The sequence below is a fragment of the Nymphaea colorata genome, chromosome 5, assembly GCF_008831285.2.
Source record: "Nymphaea colorata isolate Beijing-Zhang1983 chromosome 5, ASM883128v2, whole genome shotgun sequence".
Classification (NCBI taxonomy): domain Eukaryota; kingdom Viridiplantae; phylum Streptophyta; class Magnoliopsida; order Nymphaeales; family Nymphaeaceae; genus Nymphaea; species Nymphaea colorata.
Window position 1 is genome coordinate 3,295,413 of NC_045142.1, and position 25,798 is coordinate 3,321,210.

The 25,798-nt window shown below is 38.4% G+C and overlaps 3 protein-coding genes across 3 annotated transcripts; all 3 read right to left on the reverse strand.

Annotated features, from left to right (window-relative positions):
* LOC116254319 (putative tRNA (cytidine(32)/guanosine(34)-2'-O)-methyltransferase) lies at positions 1-6,108 on the reverse strand. Its single transcript, XM_031629649.2, has 11 exons — positions 5,788-6,108; positions 5,561-5,654; positions 4,383-4,432; positions 3,548-3,597; positions 2,619-2,730; positions 2,127-2,187; positions 1,994-2,046; positions 1,537-1,629; positions 1,317-1,380; positions 1,094-1,198; positions 1-715 (listed from the first exon to the last, which is right to left on the reverse strand). Exons 1-11 carry the CDS (start codon positions 5,812-5,814, stop codon positions 474-476), a joined length of 951 nt encoding a protein of 316 aa, XP_031485509.1. The 5' UTR covers positions 5,815-6,108; the 3' UTR covers positions 1-473.
* A 1,366-nt stretch (positions 6,109-7,474) lies between these two features.
* Positions 7,475-16,896, reverse strand: LOC116254320 (26S proteasome non-ATPase regulatory subunit 7 homolog A). Its single transcript, XM_031629651.2, has 9 exons — positions 16,440-16,896; positions 15,503-15,595; positions 15,282-15,363; positions 14,526-14,622; positions 14,362-14,437; positions 9,227-9,285; positions 9,014-9,136; positions 7,966-8,109; positions 7,475-7,876 (listed from the first exon to the last, which is right to left on the reverse strand). The coding sequence occupies exons 1-9, from the start codon at positions 16,624-16,626 to the stop codon at positions 7,805-7,807; spliced, it is 933 nt and encodes a 310-aa protein (XP_031485511.1). The 5' UTR covers positions 16,627-16,896; the 3' UTR covers positions 7,475-7,804.
* A 5,830-nt stretch (positions 16,897-22,726) lies between these two features.
* On the reverse strand, positions 22,727-24,321 carry LOC116255056 (WUSCHEL-related homeobox 5-like). Its single transcript, XM_031630788.1, has 2 exons — positions 24,012-24,321; positions 22,727-22,998 (listed from the first exon to the last, which is right to left on the reverse strand). Exons 1-2 carry the CDS (start codon positions 24,319-24,321, stop codon positions 22,727-22,729), a joined length of 582 nt encoding a protein of 193 aa, XP_031486648.1.
* Between the last annotated feature and the right edge of the window lie 1,477 nt (positions 24,322-25,798).

The window sequence follows — 25,798 nt, forward strand, 5'->3', positions numbered from 1 at the left end:
TTGCACTAAACATTCATTTCCTTGACATAATTCCCATCAATCTTCAATATTTTATGGATAGCCGAACTACAGTAGTCTCTGACATGGTCCGCAGTTGCAAATTTTTCTTGGTACTCGGCACCACCAAGAACTTTCTCAAATATGATGAGCAAAAATTATCGGTTTTACAAGGCCAAAACATCAAATCAGTACACAGACCGAATTTAGAGATTTGGAAGTTGTTGACAACTCTTAACGGCTGTCAATTACAGCCAAGACAAAATGAAAATCCTGTGGTTAGCTGATTATACCAGCGTTCACCATATCTCCAAGCTGAACCAGGACGCCCTACTATTTCACTCTGTAGACTTTAGGAAAGCCGAGAAAGGGAATCCAGGGTTTGTCCAGTTAAAAGCAGATGCTCTACGAGCAAGTTGAAACCTTTCTCATTCATTGCCATCAAAACGGTGAGGATGATACTAATAACCTTGAGATCACTCATCCAGCGAGAGCTTTTCAAGGTTTTTAGGGGCATGACAGGCAGCCTTCTTTAGTTCAAGCGCAGTTCTGTAGGGTGGAGCAATTGGAGGCTGAACAGGATCTAGACTTTGATAAGAACTCCCTTCAACATCTGGAAGGGGATAGGAGCGATCCGAATCATATCCCCTTAGATCTCCACAAGCCAGGAATGGGATGTAAACCTTGTTTGGTCCTTCCAACCACCCACTACTGCAATCTGTAAACTCAACTCATCAGTTTCATAAAAATCCAATACATAAAAGTAATAATGAGAGAAAAGGATAAAAAGAAAACAAATGGTTAACTTTGCAGGAAAATTGCTGTATTTCCTATATATTTCAATTTGGTGTTCATGATTATCATTTAATACTGTGATTCAGACTTTGAGCAACTTTAAAAGCACATACTAGTGAAAGTGAGGTATCAACCATGAAATCTTAGTTCAAAAAGCATACTAGTCAGATGCTTGGCTCAGATGCAAATGCATGTCACGTGTGACACACTCACATCACACATGTCAACAGTACATGAGACATCACCAGAAGGTCACAGGGAAGAGAGGAAGGAGAGAGAGAGAGAGAGAGAGAGAGAGTACCTGAAACATCACCAGAAGGGCTGCCAACTTTTTCAAGAAGTTTGTATAAGTCTTTTGGATTAAATCCATCTGGAGGACTGTAATTCTCACAAACTACAAAAGCCTCTGCATTGCAGTAACATAGGCTTATAACATGACGGAAAAATTAAAAAAAAAAACGGCTTAATAGAGAGAATCAATACTATCCATCAGAAACCCAAAAAGCTGACATTGATCAACAAACCTATGCTAGAATTACGACTGCTCTTTGGCTTAGCCACAGTAACAACAGGAAAAAACAGCTTCAGCTGCAAAAGAAAACAGAAATATCATATTAACCATCAATAACAGCATTGTCAAGTACTTTTAAGTTTTACGAAATAGAGGTGGAAAAATGAAAACGCAAATAACTGAAAACAAATGGATATATTAGCATAAGCCTTTCAAATGACAACTTTCCATACTTGACAGTAGAGTAGGCTTGTATCTTTACCCCGGAATATCTTTGCAATATATCTCCCTCCAACTCGCAGCACATGAGTAACAATAGTAAGCCCCTGTACACAAAGTGAAAATCTTCAATCACCATAGACAGAATAGATACCTAATCTGATGCATAAATTGCATTTTCAGGAGGTGAGTCCCAGAAACCACAAAATTCTTCGCAAACAATGGATCTCGACCCCAGGGTGTTCACATGATGAGAGAGGGCTGCCCTGTTTGACAGACAAACCACGTTCAACTCCTATGAATGTCCACCCTTAGCATAAAGCCAATGTAACTATAGGCAGTTGGATGAGGGTCCTCGGTTTGGGGTTTTATGCTGTCATTAGCAACATTGACCTTTTTCAAAAATTCTAGATGCAACAAAACAATTCTGCAGAAACAAGAGGAAGGTTAACAGAAGGAAGTTGCTCTTACTGCTAAGATAAGCTGGGACTGTACATATTCGTCCATGTCATGAAGTCCAGTAACTGCAATGAAACTTAATTTTGAATTGCAGTAATAATTTGGAACCATTACAAATGCAACAAGTAGCCAAAGTATATCTCACCATCAGGAGCACCATCACAGACTACCAAATCAGCCTTGCATCCATCAAAATGTTTTATAACCTGATAAGAACATTGTAAATGTCAACCACAAAATCATTGACGCAACTAGAGGAGTACAAAAAGAGAACAGCTATCTCCTGGACCATACACAAAAGGATGAGATCAATGAAATATGATCTCACCATGATGAGGGAGAGAGAGGTTGTGTTCAATTGTTTTACGCCACTGGTTGTGGTGTATATTCCTCTAAAGAATCATGAAATATCACAGGAATGCAACTGGTTGTTTTATTTTCTCACATGATTTTCTTGCACACGTGCACACACAAGGTCTCAGTGAGTTGCACTTCTTTTTTCCAGAATAAACATATCAGACATCAGGAACTCAACCAGCACTAATAAACATTACAGACACTTCATGTTTTAATGTGTAAGCTTGTTTTGCTATGTCCATGACACACCACATAAGAATCAGATTAGACAGATTCTTACCACTTCAGCTGTCCGAGCATTGGTAATATCTCCCTGCACTTGAATAACACCATCAATTGGAGCCATTGGTTGAAGATCAATAGCAACAATAAGCGGGAGTTCAACCTCCTCACTGCAAAACCAGAATAATCTGGTCATCATAAAAAATTTGTTTCTACAGGTTATAGAGAAAAAAGAGGATGCAGTTAACCGTTCTGATTATCTTTATTATTTCAAATTCCAAGTTGGCAAATTGCACATAGCGACAATTTATAGCACACGCAAGGAAAAATAGCATGTGGCTCAAGATGAAAGAAGAAGACTGACAGTCTGAAACCATGATCACTAGTCTCCAGCAGGAGATTCATGAAATTTCACAGTCGGTTGACGACTATAAGTACAGGAAATAAAACCCAGCACAATCAAGACAATGATTCCAGGTGTGTTTCCCACATAACAATTGGAAAAAAAAATCTCAACTGCTTAGACACTGACACAATCAATTCAGGCCTTGTCACAGTTTTCTCAAGAAATTTTGACACAAGACAAGAATAGACACCATAAGCACAACAGGGAACTTGCTGATATAGAATCTCATAGCATTTGAACATCAAATGTCTAATAAACCTCCAAAAGCTGAATTACTGTTTGAAGAAGCATTATCATGATTTCTTCAAAGACTGCATGTTCAGGTGGTTCATGATGAAACAAAATTGACTCCACAGCCCCAGAAATGACAAAATGGAAATCATTGTACATCAACGAGGAAAAACTAACTCAGTTATCCACTAAAACCAAGAATGTCTCCATGAAGTTGATGGAAAACTGATACTGGTAAAATTAAAATAACATGTCATCAGAAGTACTAAAGTTAATGAAGGCTAATGAATTCAAGCTTACAAACTACACACAGGCAGATCAGACAATCTCAAGCAGGACCTCAGGCATACCTTGATTCTGATGCTTGCTTGGCAGGAAGATAAAGCTTTCGACTCAGTACCTTTATGAAAAAAACTAGATTAGGTTATCAAATGGTTTTTAGGCAGTACGTCATATGGTATAAGGCATGACATAGAGACGAAAATGACCAATAGAACTCTGTAAACTGGACAAATTGCTGCAGAAATGAAGATATGGAAACAAACTAGAAGTCTAATGCAATTTGAAGGTAACAGTTGACCAGCAAATAATGACTTAGAAATATACTTATCAGTGAACCCTTAAAAGCAGACACTTTAGGTGACCAGTATAAACTACGCAAAAAGTTGGAACCAAAAATGTATTAAGTGAGTTAAGTTTGACACTCAGTGGACCAACACCAATAACTACCCAGAATACTGTGGCTCGCACTGCCACAGAAGTTCAGCTGAAATACTATATTGCACAGGCACACAGACACTTACAGATCCTGAAGGTTCATTTTTCAAAGATAGATGAGAACTATAAGAACCGAACTTAAAAACAGATGTTTCCCATACTACCAACATGACAGATAATTGATGAAACATTTAGTAGGTTGTACAAGCTTACCAATAGCCCATGACAGCTCATGACAGACCGTACTCCAGACTACCAAATACAGAAAGGTCATGTGGAATGCATGTGGATGTGGATGGCAGGAAACACACTGTGAGTGCATTTACTTATGAACTAGTAACTAACCTAGTTAGCAATGAAGCAGTAACTAACATAGCAACTGACTAATGCTTATAATTGGCCTAACTTCAGAATAAACAAATCAAACTGTGAGGCATAAGATGGAGATAGATCCTCCAAAAGAATCACCTGACTCCAACTGCCAGGTGCCGCACAAAGATCTACTACACGCTTCACCCCTGCAAAAAAATATAAATTATTTAAGAACAATACAAAAAGATATCTTAACAACAATCCTAAATCTGGATCACAGAAAGGACACTAGGACCCTCCAAAAGAAGATCATGGCCAATAGAAGTACCATAGAAGCATGTATGTAAAGGAACATCGGTCAACAAAGAACACTACATTGAACAGATTGGACCGAAAGTTGAAATAATTACATCCCAGCGAAGATAGAAAGCAACAGTCAAGAGACAAAAGTGTCACCCTCTAAATTAACTAAACGGTTCATACAAATGTTTGCAGAGGATAGACTTCCGTATGTTCAGCACAAAGATTACTGTGATCAGTGGTTATTTATTTCACAAAAATAAACATCGTTTACCTCACTAGACCACTGGATTTAGTAATGGCAACAACTATTTGGTGTTAATATTTTACTAAGCATTGACAAGGAAGGAGGCATTTTCGTGGCGCCTGATGACAGGGGAGACGAGGACTGAAGCCCCGGTGAACGGCAGTCATGACTATAACAGTCCTAAGGTCGTGAAATTCCTTGTCGGGTAAATTTCGATCCACACGAAAGACATAGCGATTTATCATGGAAACTATTTCTATTCACATTTTAATCAGCATAAAGAACCTACAATGTGCAGGGACTTTCTACTTTTGAACCTACTGAAATCTGCCAAGAAAGGCTCTTCAAGAGGCAAAAAGATTAGGATAAAAAAGATTGCTTCAAAACTCATTAGAATTTTACGATCAAATGCCTTAAAGCTACATCACACTGGATTTTCAACAGCAGGTCTCCAGAACCAGAGTTATACAGAACTATCAACACTTCCACATGATCAAGAGCTAGTTGACCGAAAGGGTACACGTGATGTAAGCTTGATATACACCAATCTACACAAACACAAGCCCAAAACCAAGGAACCTCTCCGATACTAACTACATCTACGAGACAACAATCCAATCATGAGAGGTTCGCCGCACAAGTCGTTACATAGAGAAGCAAACTAAGGCACCAGAGCTTCCACAGAAATTAAAAATGAAACACCATAAGACGACGACAGAACGACAAGTAACCACAATATAACGAACTCCCACCTGAAAACGAGAGCATATGTCAACGAAAGCACTACCTTCAAAGATGTTGAACTCTTCATCGATCTGAAGGAGCTTGAATGCGCTGCGAGCGCGCCAACCTTCTTCCTTGGCTTTCCGGTAATAGATATCCTAGCGAAGGAATTCACGTATTGGACTAGTCAGGCAACCAAACACCACCAACAAAAGCACATCCAGTATCTGCCCTGGAAAAAGTGGCGAAAACAGATAAAACTTTCCGTCCTTGGAGGACAGAGCACTGTACCCTCTTATCTCGCGATGCCTTCCCCATCAACTCTTCCTGCTCCTGGAGGACGACCGGCGATGGACAGACCAGACGATCGGCGCAAATGGAGCGAGTAGAAATGGGGAAATAGACGATGGGTCACCCTCCCAGCAGTGTCGTTCGGGATTTCGAACCCGAACTCCTTCGTCGACTAGGCCATTGTCGTAGGGTATAAATCTGGACGGACGCAAGTAATGAGACCCCTTCTTGGTTCTTTCTTTCAACGCCATCTGTTTCTTGCATTTCAGTCTCATCCATAAAGGGGCACGGTTCCATTTTCATGGATGCTGTGTTCCTGAGTTCGATTAGATGCTACGCTCCTGAGTTGTGGCACTAATAATGCACCAATTTAGTTATAGCTATGGTGCCGGGGTTGGCGGGATTAAACATCTACGCCAACATGAGTTCTACTCTTATCATCATGAGTTCGATTCCCATAAATGTTATGCTCTTGAATTCGATTTTCATGGAATCAATGTTCTTGTGGCAGTAAAAATGCACCAATTCTACGCCTAGGTTCGGATATAGTGCTCAACCTTACTAGGAGTCAAGTAGGATAGAATATGATGATTGATGAGACCTCATATCATGAAATGAAGTGTATCCACACAAGCTATAATTTAAACCAAGGTGTACTGACAAGTTCAAAGAATAAATCACTCTTTGTGGCACTACAAAAGATAATTTTTTGAACGAAAAAAGAAAATAAACACCCTGTCATGGGGATCCGACTTTTTTTTTCTTTCGGAAGATAAGCTTGGGTATGTCATATGGGGTGAAATTATTTTGTTAATTTCATGTATGGAACTTCACCCTCCGTAGGATTATCAAACGCCTCCTCCTGCGCTAAACTAGTAATAAAAACATATGGATTGGTTTCTATCTTAAAATCAACATTGCTGGGTCCGGAGAAAGAAACAAAAAATAGACCGTCCGTGACTCCGATGTCTACTGGATCCGGCAATGACTGGAACGACTGCTGTCTTATTTTGAATCGTTGGGTTCAAGTAGACTAAGGAAAAAAAAAAAAAAAAAGACCGGGGATGGTCCGAAGTTTTCCTCGATTAAAAAACGATTCGGATGAAAAGATATCGACCCCAATTAGGCTTTTAAAGTATAAGAGGCATGATCCGGTTAAAATCATAAGATCGGATGGACTTCAAACCTCACACGTTAACCACAGAGTGAAAGGACAATTTATCACAGTTTTAGAGGGTATGATATCCTCTTACTGAACGCACCCGGTTAGCATAATTACCTTCAGCTGAAAATTATGGCATTTCCCGAGTGGAGAATCCACCTACAAGAATCAAACTAAACTGTCACGGACCCGCCAACCCAACCTTCATCTAAAATGATGATGAACATTGTAAAAGAACATAACGTGTAGAGAAAGGACTCATCAGTGTCATGCTAACTCACACGAATACCCAACTTCTTGACCTCCTTCAGCCGGGTGGCAGAGATCGTGTTAGAATTCCAGAAGCAACAATTTTTATTACATTAACATGCTCCGTTGGAACTCAGACAAGCCCATCCAACAAACTAAGTTCATCCTTTCAGCAGCCTTGCTTCGAACTGAATTTTGGACAAAACCCTGCAGACAGAGAAATTACCAACGTAGAAATACAATAAACGCGTCTTTCAGTGATTTTACAGAAGGAAAAGAATGGAAAATTCAGTTCCTTTAACATCTTAAGCATGCCTTCTTGTCATGATCCATATTTAATTCCAACAAAAACAATTCACGTCTGGAAGCCCTAACAGTTTCTAAGTTACACGATTCTACTAGAATCAACTAGTCATTGAAGCACTCGGATGTTGGTTCTGGTGGCAAGTTGCATGAGGGCGTAGTTTCTGAAATAAAGATCAATACAAAATTCTCACAAGAGCCAACACCAATTTGCAGCAGCCAACTTCGGCACAAAATGCAATTGCGAACTAGCACTTTGCTGCAGAAAATAACCGTGACACATCCAGACCAAGGCTGAGCAGCTTAGCTTCCTGCTGCTGCAGGAATTGGCATAGGCTTCGCATCTTCAGCTTTCTCGTGTTCTTTGTTGAGTATCTGTCATAAACCACAAAAAAATCAATTCGTCACAAATAACAAACTCACATCTGCAAACATCGACTGAACTAGTGACGCGATGGAAGTACCTTGTTGTTTATCAAGTTGTGCAATGCAATGACACTTCGAATGAGGGATGAGAGGTAGATCACAAGCATCATATCATTTGTCTTCACAGAGAATGCCTTGATCAACTCATTAACATTCAAATTGGGAAGCAGGTTGAACACATCCTGGGATTAGTCAGTCAACAAGAGAAAATTTGGTAAGAAAAAGCTTGGTGCAACCAGGCATCAGAACCAGTCTGATTCAGCGGGATGTGAGCAAGAATTTAATAAGCTCAAGGAATGCATAAGCAGGGCATAGGGCAAATGACTTCGATGGGCAGTTGGATGCTAGTCTACATTTGATATAAGTCCAAAAGGTCTGCACGCAGATAATCCCTATCAACATGCAACACCAAATATCAAATGAAGTGACCAGTCTTCAGGACATCAAGCAAATCATGTCCTTGACATTCTGCTCTGACCAAAATGAAAGCACAAGCACCTGCCTGACAAAATATAGAACACCTAAATGCATAAATTTTTAAAAGGAGTTGTATCTACAGAATCTTTTAGACCAGTTAATTGCAAAGTGAAAGAAAGATAAAGTAGAGAAGCCACGATATGAACAGGATTGTCAAAAACAACTAATGACGGCACTCTGGGAATAGGATCGACCAAAGCAACTGAAACAAAGATCACTACTGCATTTAGGAGGTTTTGATAATAGAACTCTTTTGACTTTTTATTCCTGTCAGTTCCCTATACTAGAATTTATAAACCCCTACCAATAAGGCATGAGTGGAAGAATATTCATGTTGAAGCATTCCTTTCTTGAGACAAAGGACCTCCCTGAGAACAGTGATCACATAATAGGCCAACACTTCCGCATGGTAAACAGTCTGAAGCAATATTGGAGACAATAAAAAATAGACATTCATAATGAACTTCAAAACAAAATCAAGAAACATTAAACTTCACATCATTTGATAGATAGAATTGATTCGCCAACTATGCATGATGTTGACAACTGTGTTGCTATGGCATGCAGTGAGAGAGAAAAAGCACCACACCAATTAAAAAGTAAATGCACCTGCAAGTGGTAGAGAATCTCATGATTTAGAGGAAGTTTTCCATCAATAACTAGATCCAGGTAACCACGTATTTCCCGAAGTCGAGCATCAAGCCCTTTCAATGCTGTCAGTTTGCTAGTAACCTGCACAAAAGAATGAGTAAGATGTAGCACAAGACAACCAAGCTCAATCTCAAGGGCAACAGAATAAGGATGAGCCAAATTTTTTCAAACCTCTGTGGCGAGGGTGCTGACGGTTGTATCTTTAACATCCCTAAGCAGGTGTTCCACGCCTGCAACCAGTTATGGCATTTAATCAGACACAAGTAATAGTCCAACTCAGGGAGGACAAATAAGTGACACGTTATAGTCTTATACATCAAAGAGACCTGCAGAACCATAGAGAGTGCTCTACTTAACTATGAAAATTGAAAACTAAACCGACTGTTACAAGGGTGATACTGCAACAATATGAGCATTAAATTTGATAAACAATGTTATAACCAAGAGCATCCCCAGTTAGAGTACAAAAAAATGCAACCAATCAAAATCAGCTACTGACATATGGGAAAGATATTCAAATTAAAAATCCAGAAGTAAAAACCAAAAAAAAAAAGTATCAAGAACTTATATGGAATCATACAGGAAATGTGATTGCATCTCATCATAGCATCAAACCTGCTATTTATGCACCGTTGTGGGCACCTCAAAAGGGAGGAGTTCCTTAGAATTCCAAGGATGGCTGTCTAAATGCAATGATGGGGTTAGCTCAGAAAAGGATAGGATTGTGTGTGCAGGGCCGCTTGGGTGTTAATATTTTGGCCAAGTTTCCTGTACCTACAGATTCTACGTTATGTGGCTGTGATCCTTTGTTAGGTTTCACCACCCTAGAGATCTAAGGCTCCTCACAAGGTCCCATTCTACAACATGGTGGCACAACCACTAGGAGATTGGTTCCAGGTTGAGGGTCAAATCTGCAGGAGTCTACTTGGCTCCATGACCACCAACAGTCTTTCTTATGAATTCTACGAAATAAGTTCATACTTCACCCCGCCATTTGCTTTAACAACCAAAAATTCTTACAGTCTCATTGCCAAGGGATCCCCGACAACCATAGAGGAACCCAACCTGCCTGGCATGGCAGGCTGCTCTTTTATGTCACAATAAGACCTGCATGATTATCCTTGCCCAACCCAACTGGTAGTATGAATTCACTAAGTCACATGGATATGAGTACAGGTAAGGGTAGGGCGATACGGGTACAACACGACAATTTTGAGAATTATAGGTATAGAGAGACGATGGTATTTTTAATGAGCATTTTTTAAAAGCTTGCAAGTTTCTCCAACATTTATCTGCAAGTTCTGAAACTTTTTTTTCTATAAGCCCTTTGGAATGGGGTTAGAGAAAATTTACAAAGCAAATAAAAAAAGGGGACAATTCCACAAAAATCCATCCCTCAAAATATCTCTCTCTCCCCAACACTCTTCTCGCTTGTGACACGGATACGGCAATCTGGATCACGTACCGGTGTCGACACTCCGACACGCGGACCCCGACACTTGGACACGACAAGATACGTTTTAGATCGGGTTTGGGTCAGACCCGATCCAAACCACTTTCATAACCCGATTTTATGTTTTAATCCTCGATTTCGTTTTATGCTTTACCCTCGACGGTCGACCTTTACCCTCGACTCCTTGTGGCGACAGCAGAGTTAGGCAATGGTGGGTGACTGCGACAAGCTCCGGCGATCGAAGGCGACATCCGGTGGCGTCCAGCGGCAGCCGACGACGGCGACAGACAGGTAAGTGTTTTTTTTTTTCTTTTCGATATTAGAAGTTAGGATTTCATTTAGGCATTTGGGTTTTTTTCACTTGCGTTTTTCTTGCTGATTTGGGGATGTTTTCTTTTGAAGATTGGACGGTTAAATTCGTCGATCTTCATCCTATTCTTCAATGCTATGTGCGATATTTTTTTTTGTTTGTTTGATTTGGGGATTTGGGGATTTTGCCGATTTGGGGATTTTGCCTTAGTGCTTGTAACAGTTCTGCACTCCATTGCGCTTCTCATTGAGGACTGTTTTACATTACCTAGAAATAAATCTGCATGTTTATACTTTCTTGTATTGTTTTATTTCTTAAATTTTATGTTCATTATATGTTTTTTGCATCTTTTTATTATGTTTAATGTATTATCATTTTTAATTTTTTAGAATATAATATTCGTCGTGTCAGCGTATCCTAAAATTTTGAAAATTGCGGTGTCCGTGTACCCGTACCCGTGTGACATAGCTTCTCGCCTATGTCACATGGTACGGATATGAGCACCCATATGGGAAGGATGTGAAGTATTTATCAAAAAACTTGGCCGTACACACGCACGCGTAAAAACATATATGTATGTATGTATGTATATGTGCACATATAATCATATATAATAAGATTTTAACCAAATAAACACATAACTTCATTATTTACATCGTCACAAATAGTGTTTACAGGTTGTAAAGTTTAAACTATGAGATTTTTCTCAAATATAATACAGCACAGTTGAAAATTTCAAGAAAATTTTGGCAACTTTAAAAGAAAAATTAAAAAACTAAAAATAAAATGCAGTGATATGAATTATGTAAGATAAAAAATTTGCTAAAAGCCTAAAACTGTATTTATTAATGTTTATTGGCATTTTTCATTTTGGCATCTATTTTCAAAATTCAAATAGATGGGTTCTTTTAGGTGGACCTATTTTTGAAGTTCTCAAAACATTTTTTTTCAAAAAAAAAAAACGAGTATTCTATGACATGGGTTTACATTTATATAATATATATTACTGAACACAAAATGCTAAAATAGATCAAGAACATATAAAAAATACAAAGAATATACCAAAAAAATTACATCTGCAGTGTCCCATGCCAGCACCAGTGTCATGTCACGGGGACACGGGTACTTCTACAATCTACCTTTCAGAAGCACTTGGGCTGCATGGCCTCTCTCTCTCTCTCTCTCTCTCTCTCTCTCTTCTTTCACACACTCTCTCTCACTCATTGGCTTTTTTTTCAACATAAGCATCAAATTTTTTTCATTAAATGTTCTAAATATTGGGAAATGTGTCAAGATGTGTCCCCATGCCTGCTTGCTCATGTCCTCGTACCAACATGGGTATGACCACCATTTTGCCATACCCATGTTACTCAGCAAATTCATGTCCATTCCTAATTGAACATTGCTTCCTTTCTTTCTCTTTGTCTCTTGTACCCATCACCTGAATCCACACAAGTGTACCAACTCCCCGACAGACTAGATGAGGATTTTGTTCTCACAAACAAACATAACTGCCACACACACCTAGGAGAAACTCTTCCTGCATATTCATATAAGACTTGAGTAGGTGGTCAAGGAAATGTTGTAAAGTATGAGATGTAGAACACCAGGCCGAGGCACAACTACTCAAAGTATTTCCTACCCCGAAAACATGTCTGTCATGGCCAGTTCTTATTGACAAATGCCACATTTTATATCGTTCTCAATAGGGAGAGATCTCTTTCTAATGAGACTGATAGCCACAAACACTTTTTTATAGGATAGTCTATCATAGGTAAAAGTAAACAAATTAATGATAGTAGATTTTAAACCCAAAACGGAACAAACAGGAAAACAAAATAACTCCACACAATAACAGGTGATTGCTCCACTTGTAGGACTTGATTCACTAATAAGCTCAGTCAGCCGGATGCCCTGAAGGGTGCCTGCACTCGCATCAACGGAATCGGCAGCGACGCGGGGGAATCATCTGGACACACACCCGACCCAGGTCAAAGGTGAGTCAGGTGTGGTCAAAGTACGGGGATGTCATATTTGTCGGCACTTCTAATTTTTATTTTTTTTTAATTTCATTTCATAAGCCTCGACGAGCCAGCGACGGGTTTCATCTAGAAAACCCTGTTTGAAGTGATGCCACTCTATGGGCTGTGCATCCGACCTCTGGTGACAGCCTCTTGTTCAGCCGATGCTCTTCCTGCGACTGCTACAGTGCCCTGGTGACTGTGACAGCCAGCCTCTTGTCCAGCTACAACTCTGGCAACAGCTCCTCCGGCGACAACTTCCGTCCACTTTTCTTGTTTATTTTATAAAATTTAGGGCTTTAATGTAAATCATGGTTGCCTAATCTAATTTCTTAATTAATCTTCTTCATAACCTTCAATCAGTGTTGTTCTTATGATCTTATCAATTTCTTTTATGTTGAATCGATGACGTACCCTTCATTTCACCGTCTTGTTTCTGCCCTATTCCCCATGCTTCTGTTTATCTTTTCACCGAGCCTATTGTTCCTTGTTTCACTAATTTTCTGCAGTGCATGTAGTGCTGACTTCATTCACTGAATGCACTAGTATTCACATAACCTCCATGGGTTTACATGCTACGGAATGACTGAATGGGGCTGAAAGTTTAATAAATATGCAATTTCTGGTGCTCCTTCTTAGTTATATATTAGTTATTACTTATTAGTTATATATTAGTCATAGCTTTTTTGTTTGTACTTGTAGGAGTTTTAAGTCTAACAAATCCTTATGAGTCTAATGACAAACGAGTAACGCTTAATCTTTGATTTCTACCAACTATTTTTGTTCACTGTTATTTAGTTTTGGTTGAAATTATATATATATATATATATATATATATATATATATATATATATATATATAATCTGCACCCGCACTGATACTTTTTTGGGATTTGCCGCACCCCGCACTCAGGTGACTTAGCTACTAAGCTATCATAGATAATCAAACTAAATCTGCTATATGCATATTGCATAGGATGCAGTAGAAAATGCATATTATTCTACTCACAAGTTGGCCACGCATAATAAAGCTAAATCACTTCAGAGCGAAAGCACCTAGGCCTAAAGTAGAAATTATCGCAAAAGTAAAAAAAATGGGGTCAAATGTAAGGCCAAATAAAGGAAAAACATGGAGTATATCATTATGGAATTGCAATGGTGAATTGCATTGACAAAAAAAGGAATTCCAAAGTAAAAGATTCGCAACAATTAAGCTTATACTTCATTTGCAGTTAGTGCACTGATAATAGTCAGGAAATTTAAGGATATGACAGCAATGCAGGCTGAAATTCAAGGAACTTAGTAAATTTTCAGTAGCTGCACAAAAAAATTTAGGGCCTGACTTGGAAATCACATTTAATCTGAAGAAGAAACAACCACGATATATGATACAATTGATATTTTGAGTTTTTTATCCGAGCTTCCGCAATAGTTTAATGTTTGACAATAAGTTATTAGCCAATTATTTACAACTCTGAACAGAATTTTCAAACAGATAGTTAAATTCCGACAAATTTTCTCACCTATTTCCTCAACCTCATGTGCAGCAATCTCCGATGGCACATGAACAAACACCTTCTGGCTTTTCTGGGTAGCATTCTGTTCAACAAAAATAGAAGGTAAGTAAAAACCTGCAAAAGGTAAGTGTAAAAAAAGGAAATACAGCAGGGCAGCAGCACTCTCTCACCTCTTTCACCTCTTCAACTGCACAATAAGCTTTAGTGGGTATGCCCAATTCCTTTGGTTGTACATCAATGATGACCAAAACGGGATTAGGAACATAACTGGCAAAATAAAATTTAAAAAAAAATCATCAAAACCATCATTTCGTAATAAACTACACCAGATGGTCCAACTCTTGCTTAGCACAAGATATGAAATTTATGATTTAAGTGAAGTTACCCCAAGTTAGATATGCATAGGAATTGAATAAATTGAAAGTTAAAGAAGCCAAACTACAACTTAAAAGATGCATGGATCATTACAGATGATAAGGGCCTAGCAGACTGAGGATTTACAGTTAAAAAACAATTATCCAAAATTAGAAATCTCTAACTAATGCAAAAATAACAGAGTTAGCCTTTATGCGGTAATCACAATTCACAATGACACAGACATTAGACGCCAGAGCACCGCATCATCACAAGTCTGTGGAGAATGCCAAGTAAGCAAACAATTAAGACAATTGCAGAAGTAACATCTTAAGCGTCAAGAATATGTCAACTGAACGAATACAAGACTGAAACAGATTCAATTACAAATGACATTTCAATTAAACAATGGATAACAAAATAGACAGTAGGAATTGCATGATAGTGATAAATGGACATAGAAGTAAACAGGAGATGACACTAAGCTATTTGCCTTGTACTCTTCAAGAAGAAAAGCAATAATGATAATAAAGAAAGAGATAAAATGTGGAAGAATGGAAGCAGAATCTTACTCATGAAACAATCCATGCACATCCAAATCATTTTCACGCAATTTTGGGCCTGTGCTGTACCAACCCACAACATGTTCCTTTGCTGAGGTGTGCAAAAATAATGTTGTCAGAAAACGCAGATACCAAATTTGTCACCCTGAAATTCCTTTGTTTAAGAAAGAAGCATATCTAATAGACACTAACAAATTAAAGCAAGATGAAATGTTTAAGAAGATAGATACCATTTATCCTCTTGAACATCCCAAACATTGACTCGTGATAGTTGTGGTCAAGAAACCAGATGCCGGGATCCTTGTCATCTTCTTCAAAAGGTACTGCAATTGCCAAACTATGATTTAGATAAAAAAAAAAGTCCAGTGAGGGTGCACCTCAGGAACCTAATTAATTATGAAAATGAAGAGGTGGCATGTTCATCTAAACAAAATCCTTTTGTAGCTAATCACTTGTTAAGAAAAAATTGAGACACTCAACAAGGTGGAAGAAAGGAATAGTATAATAGTAAGTAGTGACTCGGTGCTGCACATCCAACATTATATTTGTAATGGTCGACCAGTTAAGTGCTCTACTGAGCTGGCTAAGAAGTATGATTCAACCATGTCAAACAAAATTCTGCAAGGCACAGAACACCAGTGGCAATACAAGCATGCATACAGAATCATCAAATGGAGGCTCATAAGATTTTGTTCATTCAAATAGCGGGCTCTTCAGAAAGTAGCAGAGTGAAAGTAGAAAGTTCATCAATAGATAAACCTCAAATTCTAAGCGTAGTTCTTACTCAAGATCCTGAACTTCTTCTAATCATATCTCACGTCTCAAAGTTCAACACCACAGACTGGTCTGTTTCCACATTCCAACAAATTGCACATAGCAGTTAATTTTCCTCATACGAACGGTCCCAACCCTCGACGGCAAAGAAGAAAACCCGAGAACAGTCAATAAAAGATGCATAAAACTTGAAGCTCATCAACGAACAGAAACAGGAAAATGCTTTACAATCCCACAAGAAACCCTAAATGAATGAAACACATTAACTCCGACCGAATCCCCAAGTAGAAATCAAACAGCAGAAAACAAGAACATTAAGAAATTCCGATGTCTAAGAAAAAGGCAATGCAAGCAAAAAAGGGACAGGGCGCAAGGAATAAAGGAGAGGCGTACCAGCGTAGCTATTGGTAACATCGACGACGCCCCTGAAAGAGCTCCCAAGGAGGACGCCGATGACTCGCTTCCTTGTGTCCCTCGCGACCCTGTTGTAGTGATCGACGATGCTGAGGAGGACGAGCGGGTGGACAACGACCTTCTCCACCGGCCGAGAAGATATCTGCTGCGTCTTGATCACATCCATTCCGACGCTTCGGCAATGACGGCCTCCGCGCCCTCTCTCTTCCCGATCCCCAAGCCCTTCCTAGCACCAACGAAACCCTAACACAGCACAAAGAGAGAAAGAGCGAGATCTAGGGTTTCCGGCCTATCTGGTTCGAGGGAGATCGCCGGGCTGCTGGAGAACCGCCGGAGTCACGATCGGTTACCTTCACCCCCACCCTTTTAAAGGCCGCAACAGCTCACCAGCTCCTGCCAAGCGCCACAGACTTCTCCCACACGAAAGGGATTGTCTTTGGCGAGCGGCGAACTTAACCTACCTCGCTGCACTGGCTCGATTTAGGCTCGCTTGTACCCGAGTCGGTCCGTCAAACTGGTACGTTTAATGCACTCACCTCATAGCTGAGATTGGCTCCTCTCAAAACCGGCAGTTATCATCTCAAATTTTTTGAAATAACAAAATTTTCAGTTTTTTGAATTTAAATTTTTAGATCCTAAACCCAAAACAAATTTCTATCTAAAATGAATCTATAAACTCATGTTCGAAGAGATTCAAATCTAAAATTCTACTTTCAGTCTAATTCCAAATTTAGATCCAAATCAAAAATTTAATAATCAAAATTTAAAGCAACATCAAAACTCAACTTTTTTTTAAAAAGACACATGTAATTTGAAAAAAAAACATTAAATCTATATAAAATTTAAAAAATATATATATTTCAGCTCCCTATCAAAATTTTAGAGTATGACTTGCCCTTGTAAACAAAAATTTTTTGGTTTGGTCCGTCACTAACAATAACTCGTTTGTCATACTATATTTCGCATAAAAATATTATGATATGACGTGATAATAAATATTATATTATGATAATAAATTTTAAGCAACGGACTCTCTTCCTACATGTACCCTTTTCCTGCATGCAAACACGAACGAACATGATGTTAAGTTTTAACTTATGGCGCATTAGCATTTTTAGGGGGCTTAGTTAGGGCAAAAACAGATTTTTTTTTTTTAAGAAAGTCGAATTATATTTTTCAAAATTTTTAAAAAGGCCAATTATTGTATTTTGAAAATTTTTAGAATTCCTAAAAGATTTAAAAAGGTAAAATTTTGTTTTGCAAAATCTTGGGAGAACATGGCCCTTACAACCCCTCTTGGCTATGATGTCTTCCAGTGCAAAAACATACTCAATAATATTATAAGTTTTGAATCCATAAACCAGCAATCTAGTCGCTAAAGCTCTCAAAGATAAGAAAAGGTTAATATTTTACCATTTTAGAAATTTGTTTAAAATCAATTTAGAGCAAAAGTACCTTTGGCAAAGCTGAAGCATCGAGGACACTACCTCCAAAAAAAAAAAAAGGATTTACTGACGTGTGGAAAATCTCAAGTGGTGAACGATGACTTTTACCGACTTTCTAAAAACAAATGTCGGTGAATATGAATTTTCACCAATGTCAGCGATGCGTGGCTACATTATGTTGTTGAAATTTACATTTTACCAACGTCGGCAAGCTAGACATCAGTAAAAGGCAATTTTTACCGATGTCATATTCTTGATGTCAGTAAAAAGTACAAAATTTTACTGACATGTGACTGTAACGTTTGTCGCTTGAGTCAGTAAAACTCATTGATGTGTTTACTCCAAATGTTGGTAATACCTTTACGGCATTATATCATCGACATTTTTAAGTATATTTTTGGATGGCTTGAAGCTTAAAAGGGTTGGTTCCTCAGTCTCCTAGCCCCCTTTTTTTATATGATTTTAGGTAATAATATGCTTGTAGGTATATATCCAAATTTTTACAACAACATATCGCCATCATCTTCTGGTAGTTTTTTGCCGTGAAACTTTGCAAGAAGGATATGTGCAGGTTCATTAAAAGATAAATAATGAAACTTTGATTACAAAAAGAAAAGACAGTTTAGAATATGTAACTGGTGTGAAACAAATTTTTGACTATGTTGTTATACATAATGTAATAGTGAATCGAACAATGAGATGTCCTAGAGTAAGATGCAATAATATAATCACTCAAACGACTAAAGATGTCATCGCTCATAAGTAATGACTACTGTTGAGTTCATCATATGCAACTGGATGGTGAGCATTGTTCTTAGAGTTTCATGACCCTTTCCTTTCATAGGATCCCAAGTTTTCACTTTCAAGCATCTCGTACCTAATCTGTCATATGGCAATGTCACATCAAACCACAACTACCACTCACGCATACACAAACACATAAATGTGTCACTACGGTTACATTTGATTCCCCACAGATCTTAAATCAATCTCAAATCCATGATAGTTAAAATCCACAGTTGTATCAAACTGCGGATTTCAGCATTCTCCCTAACATGGATTTCAAATCTATGTTTTAATATAAAAAAACATGGATTTGAAATCGAATGGGGGTAGGACTTGAAAAAGATCTCATATCACAGTGGATCGAGATTTGCGGTAATCTAATGCGACCAATGGTCCCAGTGTGTTACTCCCAATAAGACTATGGCAGACATAACATTCGAGCCGAAAGGTATACAATACATCTATTCTGACCCCTAAGTAAGTCGTAACATGATACACCTTGAGGGTTTTTTGCCAAAGATGGGTTTTCCTAACATTGTTTTAAAAAAAAAAAAACAAAACCTAATAGAAGATAACTTTTTACCTAAAATTAAGTGTCCGGAACTAGAATTCCAAGAGGAGCGCTGCCCATGGAGGCAATTATGTGAACTTCCAACTCTTTTCTTTTTTTCCAAAAGTTATATTAAGGTCTCGTTTGATTGTCGGGGTAAATGTGGAGGGGAGGGTGAAATTTGTATGGGCGGGTGAAATTTCATCCGCCCGTCTCACGCGGTATCAAACGTGATTAAATTTCATCCACCCCATCAAAGTAATCTTGGGTGAAATTTCACCCGTGAAAAAATCCGAGCTGTGAGCTCGGATTTTTTCGCAGAGACAAAACAGAGAGCCGTTAGCTCTCAGTTTTTCCCCTGCCATCGTTCACACTTCCCTCTGCCTCCGACGCTCCCCTCTGCCCACCCGTCATCCACGCTCCCCTCTGCAGGGAAGTGCAGCATTAGATACCTCTCTCGCCTGTGAATTTCTGCAGCTTGCTTTATCCTATCTTTGAATGATGAATCCATGTCTTGAATGTTTTTCTTTGGCAACTGTTATATGGTTAAGCTGTTAATAGGGCGAGTATCTCCTTTGAATACAAATAAAATTGGATAGTGCATTATTGTGGCATTACAATGTAAAATGCCTCAGCATAGTATTCAAGATTCAGTTATTTAGTTTCTCCTTGAACATTTAGTTGTTTTGGATCTTCCAATTTCTTCCCACGTCAAATTAGGGAGGAGAAGAAAAAAAAAACAAAAACTACTAACAATTCTGAAAAAAGTCTTTCCATTTTTCTACCATGTGCATCAAAATGATTAAATTTACCACATTAAATTCTTCATGTGCATCAAATAGGATTAAATTTACCATGTTAAATTCTTCTTGTGCATCAAACAAGACCTCAGATTGGAAGAGGAAAAAATTTTCATCCTGTAAATTTTTCTAGAAAAATGACCATGGTAAATTTACCACATTAAATTATTCTCGTGCAACATGTGATTTGGATATGGGACCAGTCCGGTGGTTTATCTTTCCAAAGTTAATTTCAGGCATAAACATAGAACGAGGCCTGCAGATTCACTAGATTTTTAATAACTCAGCTAGTCTATTGTTGACACTCTTATAATAAACTCTACCAAGTATGCACGAAAACTGAACGCCTTCATTTCCTATCATGGTTATTGTGAACTTCAAGCGTTTTAACTAGCGAAGCATGCATCAGAATTGAACATCGATCTTGATGATGGCTAATTTGAACCAGGCTTTTCTTATCAAGGAAAATCGAATAAAAGAATTAAGTCGATCAACGTTTTTGATTCACGAGATTGAAGATAAGACTTTCGAGTTCAAGAAGTCCAATAGATCAATAATTAAATTTGTCTATGTTGGTACAATCTCATATGGTCCGCAACTCAGATCCCCTCGCTACTAGATTGGAGTTTACCTTAAGTTGAAAAAAATTAAGAACTTAATGAACGCATAAGCAAACAAATGTACTATACATGCCAAAATCATAGGAATCTATCAAAGTTCATGAGATCATACCAATATCCATCACACAATCAAAAGAGGGGCCAGTGGATCTTTCAGAGGCTGCAAAGGTGACACAAATTTTTCTAAAAGGTGACATTTGTGTCTTGGAGACCACAATTCTATTTATAAACTTATGAGAGTTCAAATGATGGCTTTGCCAATCATGAACCGGATATAGTTCTCTTTGGTTTCTACACATATGATTCATATTAAAAAACATAATACAGACCCAGACTTATTAGAGCATCATAAATTAGCTCTATCTGTACAAATAGCATACATTGTACGATAATATATATATATATATATATATATATATATATATATATATATATATATATATATATATATATATATATATATATATATATCTGTGTGTGTGTGTGGATTTCTAACACTTAATAACTAGGTGTGTCTATGTTTTTAGCAAAATCATATATATGGATCTACATAATACTCCCATCTAGCTTATAAAAATAAACATATTGGGAAATTTATATATACCATTTGATCATGTCTACACTATTATATGGACTACATAAATTAGGCAATCGGTCTGCTATGTACCATATATACATGGCGTAACAACGCCCTCTATACATGCCTGTCTTCCAACGGTCTGGCTCATATTTAATGGATTTGTCTAAAAAAGCATGAGATCGTGAAATATTTCATTAAATTATAATTCGACAGCCGACCCCTTTGGCACCTTTTGCTAAAGAAACAAGGGAGCCTCCCCTTCATAAGACAACCACTGGGCTCTAAAAGTTTGCTTTTCATGTAGTGACTTCACCATCTCTCTCTCTCTCTCTCTCTCTCTCTCTCTCTATATATATATATATATATATATATATATATATATATAGAGAGAGAGAGAGAGAGAGAGAGAGAGAGAGAGAGATTCAGTGGCACTTTTAACTACCAACAAAACGTACACAAACTCATGAGATTTCTCGCCACCCTCAATTTTTTTAATGCGTAAGATAAAACCAAGGGGACGTCTTATCTGGTTGGACTGATGCGCTAGGAAGAAAAACCAATAAAGAAAGGACTCAAGATTGCTTGGTTGCTTGGAGAATGTCGAAGCATATAAAAGTACGGTGACTAAATATGTTGAAAGTCTAGAGCGGCGTGTACACAGTGAACACTCAATAGTGCACTACTGGGTGGAGCTCTTCCCACTTTTTAAGTTTTAAGCACCAAGAGAAGTACTAGTGGGACACCTCAAAAAAAGAAAAAACTAAAACGGCAAAATGGGTCGTCCACGTACCCTTATTCATTCACAAGACAGAGAGTTCTAGAGAGAGAGAGAGACAAATCTAGAGAGAGAAAATGTCACTCCCCATTAAAAGTGATTAGAGAAAATGAGCTAAGACAAGCATATTTGACGAGGGAAATAGTACGTTTTTGAATTCATTGACTATCTAAGTACCACGCTAAATAGAAAGTACTTACTAGAGGCATAATTTGGGAAAAAATGTACACTATGACCTTGGAGTTCGGCTCTGTGTGTAAGGTTGAGCTATGAATTATTAAGAGCAAAGAAGTCTGTTTACTTTGCTAGAAGTAAACAAACGAAGATTCATCAGTAACTTCTCTATGTTTTGGGGTTTTACATGGAAGGCTGATTCCTCTAAGTAAACATAAACAAAAAAACTTCCAAAAATCTTTCCAACTAAAACTCTTAAGGGGTTGGAGTCATTGGACATGAGACTTTTTTTGCTAATGAATGATAAAACTAGTTTAATACCTGGGTGATTCTCTTAAGAAAAGCAGCTTAAGCCAAGAATGAGTAGATACATTTTCGAGTAAGTGAAAGGAGTATTTCATCCCATCATCCAGATCAGAGCATATTAGGCAAAGAAAAATAAAAACAGTTATTCTCAACTTGTTTACTATGTAGGGACTGCAACCAATAGAATAATGCATAGACTCGTATTCGAATATTCAATTGTTCGATTGTGTTTACAAAGAACTCAGGCGTAGATCAAGTGGGTCTCTTGTGGCAGCAGCGGCGGTGGCGGTGTTAGTGGTGGTGGCGGCAGAAAAGATGGAGGCTTCAAAGAAGAGAGAATATGGCGGGGTTTCCTTGGTCGACCCGTTGGTGAGCAGCCGAGGGGATCGGTCCAGCCCGTCTGACTTCTCGTACGACTTCAAGGGGAAGAGTTGCAGTGTCCTGACGGCCGAGTCCTGCTCCAGAAGGTCGATGGTCGACGACATATCTGCCTCTCTGAAGACTTCATCGCCCAGATAATAAAACAAACAGTCAGCCAGATGCATGGCAGGATACCAAAAGGATCACGAGAACAAATGAGACGCATTTCATGGGTTTCAGTACTTGGACATGATGGGTCAATCAATGTCTAGGAGATCAAGCGATAAAAGATGCTGAGAAGTGCAGAAAATTTGCTGTAGATGACATACCAAACAAAGATTAATTGAGATGTGTGCTGCCTGACATCTACAGAATAAGCTAGAACGCGCCTAGAGAAAGAGAGAGAGAGAGAGAGAGAGAGAGAAAGAGAGAGAGAGAGAGAGAGAGAGAGAGAGAGATTCTTTCTTCTTTTCTGAAAGAAATGAAGAAACTTTTTGTTCTCTACAGATATCTTTGTTGGCTCTTTTGCAGTGAAAAGCAAAATGACTTTCTTGTTTGTTTCAAAACGTTGGCTGGTCATTAACATGCACAGAAGAGTCCAGAAAGAACACGAAGCAAGAATAATCGATGCCTTTAAAGTTTAACCAAAACAAATTTTTTTGCTTGGAGTTCTTAACCTTATACATAAGAATTATAGAAGAGAGATTAGCAAAAGCAGTAACTGTAGTTAAAAGTAAAAGAAGAAAGACATAGTTTGAAAGCAAAAGAAAGAAGAAAAGAACTAATGAATCACTAATCGATCACCTATTTTTCTGCAGTTGGCGCACAGATCCAGGAAAGTGACATATATAACTAGGGATGTTGCACCTCCCCCTAATTTTCAGGATAAGTGGAAGCACAGTGCTTCCATATTGCACCACCATCTTCAATAAGGAAGGATGGAAGATATCAATGCTTTCAAAGCTTTGCACTCCAATAGTAAAACGTCCCATCCATCCCAATTTTCAGGATCATGAACAGGTGGATGCGATTCAAGAATATCATTCACCTTTTCTTTTGCATTATAGTTTGCTTTTCTGGTCTCACATCATTTTTTTACTAACACCATTTGTTGGGTGGTGCTGGATTATTAAAAGAAGCGAAGCAGGAACCTACATGCAGCAGCAGCAGCGGCGGCGGCGATCTTCTTCTTGTCGTCCTTGTCCGAGATCTTCCGGCGCTTCTGCCTCTCCCTGGCCTTGTGGTTCTGAAACCAGTAGAAGACGTTCTTACTTTCGATCTTGCCATAGGAGCTGAGCTGAGATGAAATCCTCTGTATCTGCTCGGCGCTGGGAGTCCGCAGGCCGGCCTTGAAGAGGTCAGTCAGCACCTTCACCTGCTCAGCCGTGGGGTTCCACCTCCCACACTTTACTCCCCCTCCTCCTCCACCTCCCCTGATACAGAACTCTGATAATCCTTCTTCCATATTCTCTCTCTCTCTCTCTCTCTCTCTCTCTCTTTTGCAGTTAGCCTCTAAATCTCTCTGTTAACTCAAGTGATGGAACGCGTTCTTGTATTTATATTTGAATCTCTCTCTTTCTCTCTCTCTCTCTCTCTCTTTCTCTCTCTAGGATGAGTGTGTGGCCCCCTTTTGGTATTTTGAGATGCAGGAGACACGAAGAAAAGGTAGCCAACTTCAACATTCTTGGGTTTCGTGATCACCACCACTGTTTCATGAGAATATATAAGGATATTAAGTCAGAGTCCATACTATATAATTCATTGGCTAGGCTATCTCTGCACTAGACAGGATCAGGTTTTATTGACTCAATTTATACTCACAGGCATCTTGATCGGGCAACTCCAAGTTTAGGTCCAGTTGTATGTATGTACGGCTCAGTGGCAGAGCTTAAAAAAAAAAAAAAAAAAAACTTTGGTTGATAGGTACTAATTCAAAAAATCTTGGACCCTTCAAATACATAAAATGATTGAACAACACTAAACGGATCTAACACCAATATAAGAATAAGCAAATGATTGGACACAACCGATATATAAATTATTATTTTACATTAACTATGTTATATTATCACCGAGAACTATTATTGTTTCTTGTGTCCCTAAAAAGTCAGATTAAGTGTGAATTCTCCCTATTTGTGGCCCACTACACGCTTGATCATATAAATAAGTAAATGTTCATTTCCATTAAGAACAACAACATTGCAAATATAATGGTGGATGATTAGGATCAAGTTACTGTTGTAACTCGTTCCCTGCTTTGTTGAGCTTCTCAATTTTACTTATGATTAGTTACCAACGTTTTTTTTTAATGAATGGGCCACAAGTTATATTACTCCCCTTTCTTTTCATTTCTTCATTTTCTGATGTGGGCAACTGCCTACACAAACATACATGTAGCTCCAGCCCTGATGTGGCTCCGAACCTGCATGGGCACCCGACCTAGCAACTATGCTCATATGTACCTTAGTGCTCCGTGAAATATGCACCAAAAATACTATACGTATAGTCTTCACAACCTTGTCAATATGTGCGTTAGTTATAATACACTAACTAGAGAAGTGTGTGACACTAGTAGTCTTTCACATTGATAAAGTCAATCTTTAATCTTTAACACCAGCTTTGAATCCAACACTTGCTTTAGTTTCTACTTTGGTGACATAACTTCCTCTTACCTCATGCCTCTGCAGTCTGCACCTGCTCAAAGCCGATGCTAAGACTGAACGCTTCCCCAACTGCTTCTGGTTTGTTTAGCAATACTTTTATGGCTTCGCCTGCAGCAATACTTTGACCGACTCCAGGTCCAAGAGTATCTAATCTATAAACAAATAGAGATCCCTGGTTATTCTTCTATACTAAGATATACCATGAGATCAACAAGTTGATTTGAGATCTCGCTATTAGATTCCATTGTGGGCGATTCTTCCACAAAGTTATGCTCGGTC

Excerpts from the sequence above, each read along its gene's own strand:
- LOC116254320 (XM_031629651.2), bottom strand. The coding sequence starts at position 16,626 with ATGGATGTGATCAAGACGCAGCAGATATCTTCTCGGCCGGTGGAGAAG. Across the intron at positions 15,364-15,502 it reads GATGTTCAAGAGGATAAATG|CAAAGGAACATGTTGTGGGT; the intron begins GTATCTATCTTC and ends TGCACACCTCAG. Across the intron at positions 9,286-14,361 it reads ACATGAGGTTGAGGAAATAG|GCGTGGAACACCTGCTTAGG; the intron begins GTGAGAAAATTT and ends AACTGGTTGCAG.
- LOC116254319 (XM_031629649.2), bottom strand. The coding sequence starts at position 5,814 with ATGGGGAAGGCATCGCGAGATAAGAGG. Across the intron at positions 4,433-5,560 it reads AGAGTTCAACATCTTTGAAG|GGGTGAAGCGTGTAGTAGAT; the intron begins GTAGTGCTTTCG and ends ATTTTTTTGCAG. Across the intron at positions 1,381-1,536 it reads CAAGCCTACTCTACTGTCAA|CTGAAGCTGTTTTTTCCTGT; the intron begins GTATGGAAAGTT and ends TTTCTTTTGCAG.
- LOC116255056 (XM_031630788.1), bottom strand. The coding sequence starts at position 24,321 with ATGGAAGAAGGATTATCAGAGTTCTGTATCAGGGGAGGTGGAGGAGGA. Across the intron at positions 22,999-24,011 it reads CGCCGCTGCTGCTGCTGCAT|TCTTCAGAGAGGCAGATATG; the intron begins GTAGGTTCCTGC and ends TGGGCGATGAAG.